Below are 18938 nucleotides of genomic sequence, written 5' to 3' on the forward strand. Positions count from 1 at the left end.
ATCCAGGAGGAGCCCACCAGCTGACACACCCAGGGTCCTGGGGTCCCTGTTGGAGGACAGCTCCCCACCTGGGCACAGCAACAAACCCCTGGGAGGGTCCTCAGAGGTGGGACAGGACGCAATGGCCACGGGAGCAAACACAAGGATGGCGGGGACCAGGGGCTGCACACACCGGCCAGCAGCCAGGAGGGATTGGGATCTGTCCTCGGATTTGGCTGGGGGACAGCAGTGACATTAGGGCAGCAATGAGCTGATGGGCAGGGGGGCTTTGCTGGGGGCTCAGCCCCAAACACCCCTCAAGCTGGCAGGGAGCAGCCTGAGGCTCCTAGGGGCTCCTCTGCCCTGAGGACAGAGCTGTCTGTGGAAAGCATGGAGGGTTTTCTGTTCAGGCACAGCAGGGATATGGGGAGCCAAAACCTCTCTTGCTTTCAGTTCCTTTTTCTTTTTCATTTTGCAATAAGAACTCAAATGTCTCAAGCAATTGTGGACTTAATCACTCCCCAAATATAACATTTTTTAAATCAAAGCAGCTGTTAAACAGCACAAGCATATGAAACCAGTAAAACTTCTATCTCTGCTTGATGTTTTACAATTTGAAAACACACACAGGAAAAGGACAATTCTGGGGGTGGTTGAGTTGTCAGGTTGTTGGGGTTTTGGTTTTGTTGGGTTTTTTTTGCAAGACAATTGTTCCTGAGCCGAGGCCTCACAATACCAAGTTGGAACAGATCTCTGGGGGCAAACCTGCCCCCTCCACATCCCTCCTCAAAAGCTGCCTGTGACAGTGACAGCAATAATTCCTAGTGTGGGGACATCCTCACCACTCTCTCTTCAGCAGCACAGAGGCAGGCGGGGGCCCCTGCCTGCACCCCAGCACAGCAACCTGTCCCCAGGTGTCTCCTCAAGCACCACCAAGATCACTTCTGCTCCCTGTGGCTGAGCAGACACATCCCTGCACCCCGCAGCATCCCTCACACACACATCGCGAGTATCTCAGCAAAAGGAAATCGCTGCATCCTCAAAGCTTGGGAAAAACCCTTCAGCAGGGCAAGGACAAGTCACGCAGTGAGGAAGATGAGCCACCCCACAGCCCAACCCACGTGTGAGCAATGGCCTGACCTACCTATGCATGTCACCCCATCTGAGTGCAGCAGGAACTTGACGTGGCAGCCACACTTGGGTCCCTGGTCGGTGTCATCACAGGTGTGCTGGCAGCCCCCGTTGCCGTAGTTGCAGGTCACTGTGGGAACAAAGCACCAGTGTCACCACAGCCCCAGCTCCTCCTTCCCTGCCTGGCATCCACATGCAGTATATAAAGCTGGCTGGAAACACCTCGTCTGTACCCTCAGAGACTTCTCTCCCTCCTTTTCTTCCTTTCTTCCTCCCGCCCTTCTTCCCTCACAGATAATTCCTAAAGCCCTTCACTTTCCCTGTGGGATCTTGGCAGATGCAAACTGCTATGTGGTTTCTCATGTCTTCCCCATGCATATCTGCTAAATGCCACCAGTGGAGTCCGAGCAAAGGAGACTGGTGGGCTGGTTGACTCTGGCCCTGAGTCCAGTGTTACAGGGGAGGTGTGAGACTTTCCTGAGCTCTGGAATGACACAGGAGCTTTTGGGAATCCCTGCCAGCCCTCCCCAGGGGGCAAGGTGTGCTGTTCACTCAGCTTAGAGAGAAAGTAGGTTCATAGGATTAAACCTCCATTTCATCAGCGATTTTACATGTTTGCTGCACACAGCAAATGAGAAACAAAATAAAATAATTGCATAAACACACACATATCTATTTAATAACCCTGGCACTGCCAGTGGGATGCTGGCAGGAGATCAGAGAGGCTAAGAGCACCACAACCCCCAGGGAGAGGATTCCTGCACTCCTCACATGCCAACTGCACTCTCCCTGTTCACCTCCCCTTTGGAAAGTGAAACACTGGGACAGCAACAGGGGATGCTGTGCCTCTGGGACCCCCTTGACTTGCCATTTCAGTTTGGCCATGCAAAGACACAACACCTCATGGCAAAGTGGGGTGCCAGAAGCATTGCCTGCAAGGGCAGCAGAGGCAGAGCTGAGCGCGCTGAGCTTCAGGCTCGATGAACCAACTGCAAATGGAGGGTCAGGGCTTTGCTGCAGGGGCAGGAGTTGTGTGTGCCATGGGGACAGGGCTAGGGGGTCCCTGGGAGGCTGTATCCCTGGCCCTGGAGTGCTCCTTACGTTTGCAGTCGCGCTGGTTCTTGGTGAGCTCGAAGCCAGGGCGGCACTCGCAGGCGATGCCCCCTTTAGGGGTCTCCCGGCAGATGTGGGCACAGCCGTGGTTCTTGTTCATGCAGTTCATGCCTTCTAAAAGAGAAAAGGAAGCAAAGAAATGCTCCAAAAGCTGCTGGTGCTGGTCAGCAGTGGCAGAAGGATTTCTGAGGTGGGACAGGATGGGGAGATGAGGGCAATGAGGGGAAACTTGTCTGTGAGGACCTTGTGGCAACAGGATAATCCCAGGCAGCTCCTGGCACAGAGCTGCCTGGGAAGGTGGACAAAACCACCGGGTGCCTTCAGCCTTTGATTCCCTCCCACCTTGGGTGAGACCCTGCTCCCACACCTTGAGGTGGCTTTAAACCCCACTGAGCTCAAAACTCAGCACCTGCATCCCTGTCCCGCTATGGCACCAGGAGGAAGGAGCAGCCAGCTCATCCCCCTTGGACATGCAAGGATGAGAACACAGAAGGTGCCACTGCAGCTGCTCAGCCATCCTGGGCTGGGCAAGATTCCAGAGGAGCTGGAGTGACCAACACAGCTGGGAAGGGGAAAGGAGGAAAGCAAAAACACTCAGCTGGCTTTGCCAAGCAGCAGAGATAAAAATCAGCAGAGACGCAAAAATCTCTCATTTCCTCCTATTTTGGCTAAGAGATTGCTCCAGACGGCAGCAATTTAGAGCTGATACCGAGATGAAGGGCTCGGTGCTGTGCGAGACCTGGCAGGGGAAATGCGTCTCTTAAGGTGGTGTGAGGACCTCCAGGTCCTTCCATTTATCAATAAATCACTCTGGGCATAGGATTAATGTCTCTTGTTCAGTATTGCTGTGCCTGCCCAAGGTTCCTGCCAGGGTTTTGCCGCAGGATATTTATCACCTCTCCCAACATGCTGGTCATAGATCCACTTACAAATCTGCCACACCAAGAACCCAGCAGCAGCAGCACCTAAACCCAGGGAGGAGCAACTAGAGGTGACAGAGGACAGATAAATGAAGGGGTGGCAGGTGCCCCGGGGCGAGGAACTGCTGAGCACTGACCTTCAGGGCGCTGGATGCAGGTGTGCTGGTTGTCACTGAGGAAGAAGCCCTCCCGGCAGAAGCACTCATAGCTGCCCATCATGTTGACACAGGTCTGCTGGCAGCCACCATTGCCCTCTGAGCACTCGTCCAGGTCTGCAGGGGGAAGGTGGCAGGGGGTGAGCACAGATCTCTGGCACACCACAGCGATGGGGACTGAGTGGGACAGATCTGCTGGGTAGTAATCTACACCTGCTTTACATCTGTGATCCCACTGCTAGAAGAAAGGGGAATGATGGTGCAGGGGATGAAGGCAAAGCTCAGCAGGAGTCATACAGCTTCCCTGAATGATAGGCAAAAAAAGTCCAGCCTTGTTTGACAGAAGGAAACACCAAACCACAGAGAAAGGGGTTTTCCTCGTCCCAGAAACCCCAAAACACCCAGGATGCTCATCCAGGATGCCGGCTGCAGCCAGCCCCTGCTCCCAGCCCCTCGGAGCCTGTTGCCAGCTGGGGATGCCTGCACTTCATTAGGGGGAGCTGGGAAACCTTAGCCCAGAGCAGGGATAATTACTTGTAAGGAGACTCACATCCCCTGCCCTGCCGCTCGGCTGCCCTCACACCTGTTTTGGTTTAACAAGCCAAGGCTGCAAGGGGCTGAGATGTGGCAGCAGCAATGCCCTCACTCAGGCTGCTCCTCCTCCAGCCCTGCAAATCCTGCATTTAATGAAGACTCACTCCCCATTGCTCTCTCTAGATGCTTTTTGGGGACAGTGGTCAGAGCTGGACTCACCAGTGCCCTGATGTGCCAGAGCAAGCATGACATTAGGCTCCGGCAGAGACAAATCTCGGCTGTGGCCGCCCCTTGTCCCCTCTGCCCGCGGTGCCGGGGCAGGGTGACGGTGTCGGGCCGGGAAGCGAGGGGCCTCATGCCAAAGCAAACGTCCTGTGAACTCGAGCGTTGCAGAGCCGCAGCTGAGGGGAAAACTGAGCCCCTGCAGCATCGCCCACCGGAAACGCCGGAATAGCGGCTCGGTGACGGCACGTGCCGGGGGCTCCCAGGCTCCCCAGCCACGGCCCCCTCCCCAAACTGCACAGCACGCACCTAACCCCCCTGATTTTGGGCAAAATGGATGGGCAGATAGATGCCCCATCAGTGTGGATGCCTTGCACTGTGCCCTGGCAAGCCCTGAGGGGGTGCTCAGAAATATCAAAGTAGGGCTGCAGCTCCTTCTCGAAATGGTCAGGCATTAGAGCCCAGGAGCACCCCAGAAACCTACTGTCTTGGAAAGGAGGTGTTGAAAACACCCTCTCACCCACAGGGCAGGGAGGGCTGACACCCAGGCTGCAGCCAGGCACAAAGGGATGTCCTCTGTGATGGCAAGAAGCTCATGGCTTCCTCCAGTGCGCATCCCAGCCAAGCTATGTCCTGCAGATGCCAAGAACTCTCCTCAAATCCCCCTGCTAAGAACAAGGGCTTAATGTCTTGCAACTTCTCCTTCCAGCTCTGCTCAAAAATGAGGAGGCAGCCGTTCAAACCCGATGGCTGAAACGAGACTCCGCCACTCTAATACCTGTTTTATTAAACACAATAGAGATGGGCAGGAGCCAGCAGGGCTCGTGTCAGGATGGGGGCTTGAATTCCTGTCCTGGTTCAAAAGGTCACCCAGAGTGGCCAATGGAGGGGCTGGTGGGCTCTGTTGGGCGCATACCCCGACCCCTCTCCAGCTCAGCCCCTGCCCATGGTATGGGGAAAGCTTGGGCATGACACTCTGCTTTGCTCTGCTTCTCTTTCTTTTGGCTAAAAGGGGAAGTAGGCAGGTTGGGCAAAGCGCCCAGGATCAGGGATGAGATGCTGGGATGAGCTAAGGAAGAGCTCAAGGTGGGAGCCAGCATGTCCCCCCAGATCCCTGCTTGCCCGGCTGCTCCCCAGCCATCTCCGTCCCCTCCCACCCAACTCTGTAAACACATGACGTCCAGCTTTCCTTTCTTCTCCTCGGGCTCATCCTCCCCCGGGAGAGGAAGGCAGAGCCGCCCGCCCTCGCCTCCTCCCAGCTGTGTAAATCTCCCCCCTCCCCGAGGAGGCTGCAAAGATCCCGGTGATGGTGGTTAATGCAAAGCGTATGTGTCCATAATCCCTTCCCCTCCTCCTCCCAGTGATGAGCTCATTAATGACCCCTCTGCAGACACTAATTAGAAAATAGCATGAGCTCCAGGCGGAGGGGAGGCGGGCGGCTCTGTGCCCCGGTGCTCCCACCGCGGATGCCGCGGGAGGAAGCGAGTGACGGGCGCGGGCAGCGCGATGAGCCCCGGGGCTCTGGCGGGAGCTTTGGCTCCGCCGCGGCCGGATGGAGTTTGGGGCGGTGGGAAGTGGCAGGGAGGATGCACGGCCGCTCCGTAGGCAGATGCCGGGTTTGTCTTGGCCCGGGGATTATTTATCCAGTCCCTTCGCTGGTTCCCATCCCCACCATATTTGCTATTAACTCATCTATTTTGGCAGGTGCAGGGCTGACCTCAAGCACGAGCGGAGCGAGCGGCAGGGCCCGGGTGAGCTGGTCCTGCCCTCGGCAGTGGCACAGAGCTGCCAGCCCGGCCGCTTGCTGCAGTAGGATGCGGCTGTGGGGAGCCTGTGCCTCACCCCCAGCAACCCCAAACCCAACTCTCCCAGTTCTGTCTTATCCCAACCTTCCCAGTCTGCAGATGGACCCACGGAGCGAGTTTTTCTCCCACCACGGAGCATCCTCCCTTGGCATCACCCCTGTGTAATAGGGAGCAATGCTGTCCCCAGTGAGCCATCGCACCACAGGACAAGCCTGCAGCCACCTTAGTCCCCTGGGACTACCACCATGGTTCCATGGCCCTGCAACAGCTCTGGGGCAGCAAAGAAAGCCAGCAGGCTGGTCCCAAGGTGCTGGAGCTGAACTGCAACGTGCCGACATCCCTCACCTAAGCAGTTGTGGCCGTCGTGCGCCAGGCGGAAGCCGTCGTAGCAGGTGCAGCGGTAGTTGCCAGGGATGTTCACACACTCATGGACGCAGCCCGCGTTGTCTTCCCGCTCACACTCGTCAACATCTGAGGAGAAGGAGGCCAGGAGGGCTGCAGGTGGCCAACATACCTCCCATGGGTGCTGCTTCCCATCCTCAGCATCTTTGTCACCCAGTTGATATTGCACCCTGGGGTCTTCTGCTCTCTCTGCCTATTCCAGCAGGTTCTCTGCTCCATTCAGAATCCCTCCAGATCCTACAAATATACACCCATTCTCCCCAGTCTAGACCCTGGAGCTAACCTGCTGTCTTACAGCTTTAGCTTGGTGCAGAGTGCTGGGAACCTCCTGGGATTTCCCAGGGTGCTGGCAGAGCAGCCCTGTCTCCATGGCAAAGCCCTGCAGTGCCTGGAGCGCTTTAATCCCTCTGCTATTTGTACTCGGCCCATCCTGACCCTGAACCTGCTTTGAGCAAAGCTGGGAATTTTTTCCCTACCCCAATCCTGCTTTCCTGCTGCTGCTGCTCCAAGGAGCCCACTTTCTTTTCATTCCCCACTAAGTTATATCTACATATAGGCATATGCCTATACTTATATCAGTATCTACATTTACACCCATATCTACACCTAGATTTATATCTACACCATCTATATCTATATTTTTATATCTTAAGGTTTCTTATGTTTTAGCTGCTAACACAGTTCTGTAGCCTCAGGGTCAGAAATCCTGCAGGAAAAGAAGCTCAGCTTTGTTTAAAACAAGCCCCAAGAGACCCTCCATGGGCAGCCCCAACCATGCCAGAACAATGGCTGTCACCATCACCAGCAAGAGTCAGAGTCCCCTCTGTCCCCATGCACTGTCAACAGGCCAGGAGTTTGGGGCAGAAAAGCGGAATAAGCAGTTTACAATGGGCTGGGGTAAACAAGTGACATTTTTGCAGGGGTCAGTGCTGACGAGCCACTGTTGGCCTTCAACCTGCAGGGACTGTCACTCGTAAGTGTGGCTCTGGCTCCAGTTCTGGGGTGTCCCTACCTTTGCAGTGCTTCCCATCCCCGGTGTAGCCAGACTTGCAGATGCACTTGTAGGACTTGGGGGTGTTCTGGCAGATGGCATCGATGTGGCAGTTGTCGGTACCCTCCACGCACTCGTCAACATCTGCAAGAGGACAGGTGAGGGGAGTGATGGGGAGAGCCTGGGACCTCTCCCCATTGTCCCCATGGGAGCCACCATCTGAGGTAATGGATCCCAAAAGCCTCTGGCTCCTCAACCAGTGAATGATGGGACAAGGGAGTTGCAGGGTCCTCTCCCAAACACCACAACCTGTGTCCCCTCTTGGACTCATCACCCTGAGACTCCCCAGTCCTTTCATGTGTCTGACGATAGGAAATGCTGCTCGGGCACTCCTAGTCCAGGCTGGAGCCAGCCCAGGCAGAGGTGAAAGTCTCTGTCTCCAATTAGCTGTTTCCTGAGCCGACCAGTCACCCAAATAATCGTCATTGCTTTCTATTCTTAGGCACCAAGGAATGTGGGCAAATTAGCAGGGACCACACTAAATAAACCTGGGAGCCAGGAGTGAGAAGCAGGAGGGAGAAATGGGAAAAATATCAAGGCTTCCTTGGGGACAAAATCCACATCCTCCACATTCCCCTTTGCTCCTCGACCCCCTGCTCTAGGATGCAGTGCCATGGTACCCAGGACATCACATCCAGAGCTCCACATGCTGGTGATGGCCTCAAGCAGTGATGTGCAAGGGTTTGCTGTGACAGGAGGCCGTGGGAGTGGAGGTTTGAATGGTATTTGGGAAATGGAGAAGCCTCGAGCACATGGAGAGGAGGTTTGTGAGCTAAAGCCTGTTCAGCTGGCTCTCACTGCCTTCCCGGCTCTGGCAGTCAGGGAGATGTGGTGCCCTGAAGCGAGCACCTCCCTTCCCTGACTGCCAATGCCTGGAGGACATGGGGCTGCTGAGGGGCAGGCGGCGGCTGAGCATCACCCACAGCCCCTCAGGTATGGGCAGGGCTCCCAGAACAGCCTGGGCTCTCGACTCCAGCTCCACTGGCACGTGGGGAGAACCAGCGCTACTCCTGGAGGGGTTTGCTTTCACCTCCTCTCATGGGGATGGGAAGCATCTCACCGGGGAAGTGGGATCTGAGAGTCCCTCCAGCTTCCCTGTACCCCCTCAGGAGGAGTGTGAGGCTTCAAAGCTCTCAGCTGCCTTTAAAAAACTGCTTTCCAGCAGCCCCAAGAACAGAAGTGCTCCAGGAGCTCCCCAGAGACCCAAAACATCCCTGCAAGTGGCGGGCGGGCAGGCAGCCCTGCAGCCCCGCGGGACAGGGGCCACGGCCGCGGGAACGCCAGCCCGAGCTGTGTCCCGGCCACCCCGGCAGCTCTTTGCCGGGAGATGTGAGTCACCCGGCCGGGAGGAGGAGAGCTTTGTCTCTGCACCAGGGAGGCGGCACGTGCCTGCGCATTGTATAAATATTTACAGCCCGCATTCATATTTGTTATTTGACATTAGCCATGGCCCGCGGCCACCACGGCCTCCCTTGGGCCATTAATCACGGGCGGGAGGCTGACCCACCACGGTGGGGACGATGGAGGGATTGCACGGGGACCAGGGCCATGCTCCCGGCTGGCACCTCCAGCAGCCACTGCACTGGTCACGGTGCCACTGTACTGTGGTCATCCCAGCACCCAGCATCATCCCCTGCCTGTGCCAGGGGGCTCTTGTCGCTTTGGGGAGCTGAGTGTGGCTCTTCAGCATCCCAATGAGTTCGTCTCAGGCTCCCACATCCCTCACTGGGCTCCCAGAGGGGTGGTGGGAGGTTGTGGTGCCAGGGCAGGGGGGATGCCAAGCGCTGGCCACAATGTGCATGGGGACTCATCAAAGCTGATGCTGACCCAGAGATCTGCTGAATCTGCAGATGCTCATCCTGGCCCTGTGTGGTTGGGAGCCCTGCTTCAGGTGACATTCAGGTTCCAAGGTGACATTGTCAAGTCTGGCACCCCAGGCACCCACCCTGGCTGGCAGGTGGGAACCAGCACCCAAAGAGTACAGACCATCCATCAAACCCCATCTCCCTCCCCTAAAAACGCCCAAACATGAAACATCCACCAGACATCAATCACATCATTGAAACTTTACCAGCCTTTTGCCAGGAATCTCACTTTGGGGGGAATTTTATTTCCTATTTCTTTTTCCTTCTGTGCTCTCATACTCAAGACCATGAACAACATCCATGAGGCACTGAATACACCTCTGGTCCTTTCCCACTCACACATGTGTAGCATCTTTTTTTTCTATCTTTTTTCTTTTTTCCCATTCAGTAACTTCAAAACTTCTCTAACTTTGGAAAGATTACACAGCAGCAAAGGTACAAAAGAAAACATTATCAGTTTTCCAGTCTGTAATTTTTCCAAAGGTGGAGTCATTCTGAAAGGTTACAGGATTATAAAAAAAAAAGAAAAAAGAAAGAAAAAGAAAAAAGTGTGTTTGTGGGAAGAATGAATAAATACCCTCCTTGGCACCCCAGGAGCCGTACCAGGATTGGCAAAGATCCTACTTTTAGAATGCTGAAATTTTGGCTCCTCAGTATCCTTCAGAAATGATGTAGTGAATTAAAGTAAAACCCTCCGAAAACCTCAAATTTTAGCATTTTTGTCAACACAAGCAACATTTTCCCATGAAAAGGAAGGTTTTCTCTCAGGGCAGCCCGTTTTTCCTGGAGGAGAATTTTCTCCATCCAAGAAGCTGTCTGTGGCTGCACTGCAGGTGCTCTGAGTTGCTGCCACCACGTGAGAGGGTTCATCTTTGAGACAAGTGAAGATTTTTTTTTAAAAAAGAATCCTTATTGATGTTCCTGTCCCTATTTGCTCTCACAATCTCCTTGCTGGGGTGTGCCCTGCTTGTTCCCCTGCTCCACTCAAGGTCCCAAATCCAGGTGGGATTTTTGGATGGTTTGCCAGCCCCCCTGCAAACCTGTACCCCGACAGTCTCTCCATCCCTTCCTTCCACAAATAACCGAAAAACCGCTGCTTTTCACCCCAAGCTGACTGAAATGAGCCCAAACTGGGCGGCACAGATGGGCGCATCATGCCTCGAATCCCCGGCACGGGGGAACTCTGCACCCAGCGGGGAGTTTGGTTTTGATGAAGATGTTGAGTCTCGCTGGGGACCGCAGGTCTCACCCACGGTGGCCCTGCTCCCTGCCCTGTCCCACCGCACCGGGGCTGCTCAGGGCTCCTCAGAGGACAAGAGCATCCCTGGCAGGACCATCGCCGGGGGCTGCGGCGAAGGGCAGGAGGTTGCGGCGCTCGCCCCGCGCCTCGGGCCATGTTTTTTATTCCGTTGTGGGTGGGATTTTCCAGCGCTGGCTGTTGGGCCCCGTTCCGCTCCAGCTGCAGCTTTATTCTCCATTTCAAAGGCAGCGGGGGCAGACGGTTTCAACGCCACTGCCATTTCGAGCGTGCCAAAAGCGGGGGGACAGCCACCTCCCCGGGACCGGCGCACCCACCGGGAGCCCAAGGGCTTTGACCGAGGGCCAGCGGGGCAGGAGGTGGCAGAGCCCACAGCCACCCAGGTCCCACCTCTGCCCCGGCAGCGAGTAGGGGGATAAAGCAGCAGCTCGTATATTTTTAGAGCCTGGATTGAGGCTCTTTCCTCACTTCCTTTTTTTTTTGTTTTAAGAAAAATAATAAAAGATGGTTTTATCCATAAGCTGAAAGTCACAATAAATTTGAGGGGGGGGGGTGAGACAGGGCAGCAAAAAGTGGCCTGGAAAACCCTAAACCAACAAACCCACCGTCCTTTTCCCCCTCTCCTGCAAGCGCTTCAGCTTTTTCTACAAATTAATTTTATTCTTTGTTTTTATATAGGCATATATATTAACAGCCTGTCTGTATGGGGATGTGTGTGTAGCTGTTGGCAGACATGTGGAGTTTCCACTCGGCCTTAATGCCAAATTAAAGCTTTATAACTTCAGTAGCTCCTTTTACCAGGGTATTAATAACCACCTCAGACACTGTGGTGCAGTTTATTAATCATTTGTTCATCCAGGGAGCTTGCAAGGGCGACTCGTGCTGCACCACAGCAGGACAGGCTCAGGGCATGGCCAAAGGCTGCAGCAGCCCCGTGGGAGGGGATGTGAGCCAGGAGAGGGGAGGAGGATGCTCTGCAGGGCAGCTTTGTGTAAATTGGCTAAAGGAGTGTCACCTGAACTCAGAGATACTGATTCGGGGATATTTGGCTGCTAGGATGGGGGTGGCAGTGGTCCCTGGGCAGGTATCTGTGCTGAGGATGGCTCAGAGGGAATGGTTGTATCTCACCATGCAATGGGGACCTCTGCACCAGCCCAGTGCCCCTCACACCCACCCAGATCTCCCAAAAGCAGGTGGGACACAGGAGATGCAGCCCAGTGCTTGGCCCTGTGGAATGATGGAGTACAGAAGGATGAGGAACCACAAGTCACAGCGAGAATCTGGGGACATTCCCAGCCTGGTGACCCTGCTGTCCAATGCCCAGACCCTGCTCTATACCACTCACCATGGGTATTGCTTCCCCAAAGCTGTCTATGCCCCAGAAAAGGGTTTTTTATCCCCCTCACTGATGTTTCCCACTCCCATGAGGGCAGAGCCAAGCTGAGCTGTCCATCCTCTGCACCAGTCCAGGTCATCCTGATGGCTCCCAGTTCCACCACCATCCCCTGGGTTGGAAATGCTCCCTCACCTCCATCCCACCTCCTCGTGCCAGCCCTGGTCACTTCAGCCCAATTCCATCGCCACTTCCCCACAGATGCTCCACACCAACAGCATGCTCATTTCCCCAGGGAATTGCCATTGCTGTTGTTGTTCCTTTGGCTTATCAGAATGACCCAGCCTTGCTTAAAAAATGTGTTTGTTTGTTTTTTGCTCTGGGAGCAACAATCGCAAGATCTCCAGCAGGGACACAGCCTCTCCAAAACATGGCTGGGCATCCTCCAGTGCTGCAAGACAGAGCAAACTTTATTTGCCATCCCAGGCTTCTCCTAAAGCCTCTCAGGGGACTTAGAATTTTGAAAGTGAAGGTTAAGGTCAATCATGCATACTTTTTTCCTAGATGGATTACTCTGGTGTGGCCGTCTGCAAAGGAAAAAAAGTCTATATAAAAATAAAAGAAAAGAACCCCCAACTCCTGAGCAGTTTGGAGAGAGCAATGCATCGGCACTGGAAGACTCAAGGTGTCTGAATATTTATACTCCAGTTGGCAGTTACAAAAAAACTCTTCTTCCCTCCTTCCTACCCACCCCCTCCCCTTTTTTAATCTCAGTACAGGCACGTTAGACGCCCTCAGTCAAAGATCTCCTTTGAACTGTGTATGTGAAATGTTTACAGTTTTACATTTCATATTTCAGCGGGGTGGAGGGGACAGGCACAACAGTCACACTCTGTGAATGCCGGAGAGGTAGGAAGGCAGAGGCCAAGGGGGAGGAGGTTTGGCGGCAATGGGAGGGGAATCAAACAGCATCTCCACGCTGCAATTGGAAAATTTTAGACTCCTTAAAAAAATATTAAAAAAATAATCCCTGGCGGCGTAGGCTCTGCAGGTGCATCCCACCACACCAGCCCCTCACGTGGGACGGTGGCTCCAGCCCCAGGCAGCCACACAGCACCAACCAGGAGGGCTGATGTCAAATATGGATGACCACTGAGTGACCAGCTGGCTGTGGTCCCACTCAGGACCCTGAACTGAGTTTTTGGGAATGCCAGGTGCTGCAAACTGGGGTCCCCCAGGGAGATGCTGCATCTCCCTCCCGGCCACATACCATGGCACCATCTCAGGGGATGTGCAATTAGTTGCAGAGAAATGTGGCAAATCCTGGGATGTGTTCCCAGTGATGAGGGGCTGGCACTGCCTGAGGATGGTGCAGAGCTGCCAATCCCTGGGCTCTGTCCTCCCAGTGCACAGGGAAGGACTGATGCTGACAGACAGTGGGTAAGGGCACTGCCCCACTGAGAGCAGGAGCTCAGGACAAACTCTTCTGCCTGGGAGGCTGTGGGATGGACTGGTGGACAAGAGGTTGGGACTGGGGGTGACACTATCTGCCCAAAAACCAGAGCACTGCTGGGCATGGCAGTGTTTGAGCAGCTTGGCCCGGGGATGGCAGGGAGAGAGTCCATCCCAGCTGTGAATACATGTCAGGAACCTCCCTATGGTTATTTAGATTTATACTGTCAGTTCTCCTCCTGAAAGCTTCCTTAGCACTAAACTGACTCCACATCCAGCCAGGTCCACTGGCAGACACCCTCCAGGCCCGGCAGCCAGCTCTCTAAATCCTTCCTTCCCCAAAGACTAAACTTTCTGGGGTAATTCAGTGCAAGAAATAAGCCAGCACGCCCGACCCATGACACGATATTATCACAGCAAGACAAGCCCATCTGATGGGAGAGAAGCCCTTCCCAGCCTGTGACAGTCACCTGGCGAGGGTGGCTGTCCCTCAAAAGGACAAAGGTTTTGGGGTGGTGTGTGCCCCATCCTTGTGGTGTCACCCAGCACACACGCCGGATGCTTTTGGGAAATATCCTGCTAACACATGTCCCAGACACACAGGGCAGGGTCAAAGAGCTCAGTGACAGCCAGGAAACCAGGAAACAGCGAGTTCCAAGGAAAGGCACATGAGGTACCTGCCATCAGTGATGCCCTAATGACACCTATGAGTTCAGCCTCATCCGAAAAGGACCAGGACCAGGCCCACCCCTGCCCAGAGTCCTTGCAGCCCCATAGGCACCAACCTTTGCCCTCTGCAGATGCCTCCCCCTCCCCAGCCCACAGAACCCCTCAACTGCAGCCTCAGGGATTAATTCTCCAGCGCAGCCCCCTGGCTGCCGAGCAGCAACACCCAGGAGGAGCCAGCGCTGTCCCAGGCACACGGCGGGCGAGGTACTCCGGCGCAGGATTGAGCTCACCTCTCTCCACCCCCACTCCACCCCTCTCCTTCCCTGAAGGGATCTGTCAAGTCTCTGCACGATGGAATTTCACTTTGCTATTTTAATGCAATTCTGGCTCAGGCTTAAATGGAACTGGAAACCAAAAGGCCTTAATAAATAAATATTATGATAAGAAATGAAAGCAATGCATACACTCAAGATAATTTGAGGGGGGATAAAAACCTAAGCATTCCATTCTGTGCCGAAATCATAAAGCTTTATGTGAAGCTGGACGCCTTCTCACCAAACCTTTGCCCTGGAAAATCTCTCCTGCTTGCCCAGGCTGCCCTCCGGAGAAGTCGCCTATTGTTTTAGAAACACTTTGAGCCAGATAAGACAATAGCCTTGAAATTCCTTCTAACTTTGTCGGTGACAGGGCTCGGGCGACCATGCGCGTGGCTGGAATCCGCCTACAAGAGATCTTTCATTATACCCAGCGCTCCGAGATTTCATTCACACGCTATTTAATCTCGCCGTACGCACAAACACGCAGCTGCCACAACAGCACAGCCAGAGCCGGGCTGGAGAAACCTTACAAGCTATGGAAAGAGAAAGAGAAAAACCCGGCAGATTGTACAGATAGTGGGGAATTAAGGAGAAAAACCCCTTCTGAGATGGCCAAGAGGATCATGTATAGGGCTGTGTGTGCTCGCGCGCTCCCGCGCGTGTGTATAGAAAAATTCTGAGCTAAATATAGAGGTGCTATAGAAAAGCGAAGGTATAGATAGACCATACATAAAGCTCCGTGTGTACGTCTGGGAAGGGGAGGCTCTGGCTCAATGCGGGAGTTGTGAAACAGAAAAGCCTGAAGTTGATAAGGATGGGACATACATCTCCTTTCCAAGAGACAGGGAAAGAGCTCCCTTAATTTTCAGGCTTAGCTGTGCTCAGCTACCCGAAGTTTTCTGCTGCCCACACCCCTGCAGCCAACATCCGAGATTCCCCCGTGCTGATGTGAGTCCCCGAGCACAGATGCAGCCTCCCGGCGTTATCGACGCCCGCTCCGCCATCCCTGCCCTCCAACCCAGCCAGGAGCAGCCTGCTCGCCCACACCGCCGCCGTGGTAGCCCCATCTCACAGACACAAAACCACCAGAGCCCCCCAAGCCCCTCCAAACTGCCACATTTTCCCGGTGATGGGTGCAGACTTGTTTGCCCACCCTGATTTTCTGCCCCTGCACCCCCTGGCTAGAGATAAAGAGTCCGAACGAAAAAACTAAAGTCTAAGAAACGCAACTCATTAAAGAGTTTACAAACCCAACCCCAGTCCAAGGCAGTAGGCGAGAATATCTGCAAGCGACATTTAAAATCCCCTCCACTGTTTGTTGTTACTGCTGCTGCCTTCTCCAGCCTGCACTTAAACCCCAGCTCTAACGAGGAGATCCGGCTGCCCAATCCACACATCAAACAGCAAACCTTCGAGCAGGGAAGATTTTCTCTTACCTTGACTGGCTTTATTTGCCAGCGTGTTTCCAGAGTGGAGGAGAAAGAAAAGGATGGAAAATCCAGCAATCTGCAAAGCTCCCATTGCAATCCCAGTCTGCAGGGAGGAGCGGGGGCAAGAAGGGGGATTTCTAGTGCTTTAAAGGAAACAAGGGGCTGAGCATGCGAAGGAAAATCAAGGGGAGGAAGGGGCTCTCTCCTTGCCGTGTGTGAGACAGAGGGAGGGAAGGGAACTGAACTGATGGAAAAAGCTGCTCTGGGTTCAGTTTGGGGCTCTTGGTGTTGCTGAAGAGGAGAGAGCGAGGGAGGGAGACCCAGGGCAGTTGGAGGAAAGTGGACTCTATCGCCCTCTCTCTGGCGGCTGCTCTGATCCCTTCTCCTCCTTTTTTTTTTTCCCCTTAAATAATCCCAGCCAATTCCAGTTTTGCAAGAGCAGCAGCAGCAGGAGCAGGAGCAGCAGTGCTGGAGGGGGGAAGCAGGCGCCTTGCCCTGGTGCTGGGGACCTGGGAAAGGGGAGTGGAAAGGAGAGCCCCATCCAAGCAACGCCCTTTTTCTCTCTCCCAGCCTTTCTTTCTTTCTTTCTATTTGGCTTTGGTTACTCCTTCACGGCTCCCCCCCTCGCACCCCCAAGGCTGGGCTTTGCCTGCAGGAATTTACAGTCTGCGCTGAAGGAGAAGGGCCAGTAGCCATGGAGACTGCTTCCCTGGGAGCAGGGAGGTCAGGCGGAGACCATGGGCGATCAATGCATCAATGCAAAGCCCCCCGCAACCCCCAGACCCACCCCGCACCTCGCAGCCCCTCGGCCAGCCGAGGGCTTGGGGTGGTGGCAAGGGGAGGGGGGCCAGGGGGAGGTGTATAGCATGGGAAAAGGCAAGGGGTGGAAAAGAAAAGGGGAAGGAAAAACAATATATATAATTAAAAAAAGCCGGGAGTTTGCAGATGGCACGACCTGGCTGGGCTCGGTGGCGGCGGGAGTGTCTCGGGGTGCTGGGCAGGGGGAAAGCAGGGCCAGAGAGCAGCTCTGCTGGCTGCCCTGAGAGGTGGGAGGAGGACTGGAAATAAGGGTGGAGGGAGAAGAAAAAGACCTTTCTGAAATATTCAGGGCTTTTTGTTTGCTTGCGGGAGCTTCTCACAGCCTGGCCCCCTGACGCTGGGGGCACCCCAGGGAGGCAGGGGGACCTCCGCCCCACCCCGTGACCATCCTTGTGCTGGGAGCTGCTGGCACCATCTCTCTTCCAGGGTGTTCCTGCTGCCTGAGCCAGGAGAGGCATTGCCAGCCAGGAAACTGCAGCAGGAGATAAGGCTGGGAGCCAGGAGTGGGATGGGGAGGAAGGTGTGCAGTGATTCCACCTGTCCAGGGACAGGGGGTCCCACAGCCCCAGTGGTCATCCTGTCCACAGGGTCATCATGCCCATGGGCTACTCCCAGCCCACCGTGCTGCCCCTGCACCCTCCCATATCCCCTTTTGTCCTAATAACCCTTAAAGATACCACAAATGGGACCGGAGGCAGTGGGAAATGTCCAGCTAAGCCAAGGCACCCACTGTGGAGAGGAGGGACTGCAGCTGGACAGGAGGATGCTGAGGAGTCCCTGCATCTTTCCCTACAAACCCCCCTCTCCCTGGGCTGCCCTCATGGGCACCTTCTCCTTGGGAGGGGGTTTGCAGGAGCACACCAGTAACCCAAACCCATCCCTGGCACAGCCAGGCTCCCTGGCAGCTGGGAAGGGACAAAGGTGTGAGAATGATTCTTACAGCTGAAAAACAATGTTGTACATAAAAATATGAATGTGGAGGTGTTGTCCTTAGGATGTGCTGGGAAAGGACCATGACCCATCAATGGGAATGTGCTACCCCACTTGGCACTGCTGCTGGAGGAAGCCAGCTGCCGTCTGTGCCAGGAGCTCCTGGGGACAAAAGCTCCCTCCCTGAGGTATGGAGCAGGACAGGGCTCTGGTCATTGCAGCCCCTGTCCTGATCTGAGAACATCACTAGCGGGGTGCCACCACCCTCCTGTCAGGACCAGATCAGCAGCTGTGGCAATGCTTTTCTTTCTGGACTGGGACTTGCTGCAGAAACATAAGTCTCTTATGGCAGAGGGACTCATAAGAGCAGAGTCAAAATGGAAACTGCGCTGGGTTACGCTGGAGGATCTCTGTGCTTGGCTGCCGCACCTCGCACCCCATCCTGTGATCCTTTATCATCATAACCAGAGGAAAACTAAACAGTCCTCCTTTTTTTTCCCCCTCTAACCTATCTTCTAAATCTGGAGACCGATCTCACGGCACGAGGAACAAGACCTTCAGCAATGTTGATTTATAACTGAGCTTCTAAATTGCAGGTTTACGCATTAGTATAAACACCCATAAACCAGCCTTAAATACACAGGACCGTGTGTAATTAAAACGCCAAAACACTGAGCAGCCATGTGACAGCACTGGGGAATGAACAAACTCCTCACTCGTGCCCAGACTGCCTCAGAGGGGACAGGTCTCCGGCCAAGTCCTCCCAGTTAAACCAGTATGTCGCACTGCTGGGGTTGGGTTTTGCTCTTGAAGGCTTTGCTCCTGCCACAGGAGGCAAGGGGCTGAACCCCATGTCTCACTCATCCAAAGGGATTACAAAGTCCTACAGCAGAACAGTGGGGTTGGTGTGAACTGCTGATGTCCAGGAATTCCCGAAAAAGCTATATAATCCTGCTTTCTTCCCAAAGCACGCTGCCTGGTCAAGCAGCTGAAGGGCTGATGGAGGTGCCAGGGCTGTGCACGCTGTGGTGTGCTCCAAGCATTCGGCTGTCCTCCATGGGGAAAGTCAGGCAGATGGGGATTCCCGACATCGCTCAGGGAGTCTGGAGGGAGTGCTATGATTCACACTTAAATCACCTGCAGGACAGCCCAGCGCTTCGGCCCAGCGGCTCCTCACCAGCTTCTGTAGCTGCCGTGTGGGGTTGGCACAGATCCATACCCGGGAGCCATCTCCAAAATTCTTCCCAGGCATTGGGACAACCCTGCCAGCCTGAGCCTTGTGTGTGTGTGTGTGTGTGGCGGGGAAGGAGGTGGCAGGACTCTCCTCCCTGCTGCCTCCACTCCCCGTTGTGCACTTCTGGGCAAAATCCATTTGCTTTGGCTTCATGTAGGGCCAGAAGATTCGGCCCATTGTGCTGTGGCGCTGAAGAGCCGGCGAGGAATTGTCAGCCATGCTGAAACGGTTACATGGGGAGTCATGAAAATTTACTGCACCGCGCTCCGGTCCCTCGCCAAGAAATAAAAGCAAAAGATCACAACAGGCATTTTTTTAA

The 18938-nt window shown here is 54.6% G+C and overlaps 1 protein-coding gene across 2 annotated transcripts in view; it reads right to left on the minus strand.

Moving 5' to 3' along the window:
* SCUBE3 (signal peptide, CUB domain and EGF like domain containing 3) overlaps positions 1 to 16134 on the minus strand; it is a 30953-nt gene extending 14819 nt beyond the window's left edge. The window contains exons 1-6 of one of the 2 annotated variants that reach the window (XM_085083024.1): positions 15643 to 16134; positions 7274 to 7396; positions 6205 to 6330; positions 3281 to 3415; positions 2212 to 2337; positions 1124 to 1240 (exon numbers count right to left, since the gene is read on the minus strand). In XM_085083024.1, the coding sequence (XP_084939150.1) occupies positions 1124 to 1240; positions 2212 to 2337; positions 3281 to 3415; positions 6205 to 6330; positions 7274 to 7396; positions 15643 to 15727 (712 nt within the window). In that variant the 5' untranslated portion in view covers positions 15728 to 16134. The remainder of the gene's footprint in view (positions 1 to 1123; positions 1241 to 2211; positions 2338 to 3280; positions 3416 to 6204; positions 6331 to 7273; positions 7397 to 15642) is intronic. The other variant, XM_085083023.1, reaches the window with a different exon arrangement.
* Positions 16135 to 18938: the final 2804 nt, after the last annotated feature.

Source organism: Lichenostomus cassidix, chromosome 26, assembly GCF_008360975.1.
Source record: "Lichenostomus cassidix isolate B80296 chromosome 26, HeHo_3.0, whole genome shotgun sequence".
NCBI lineage: Eukaryota > Metazoa > Chordata > Aves > Passeriformes > Meliphagidae > Lichenostomus > Lichenostomus cassidix.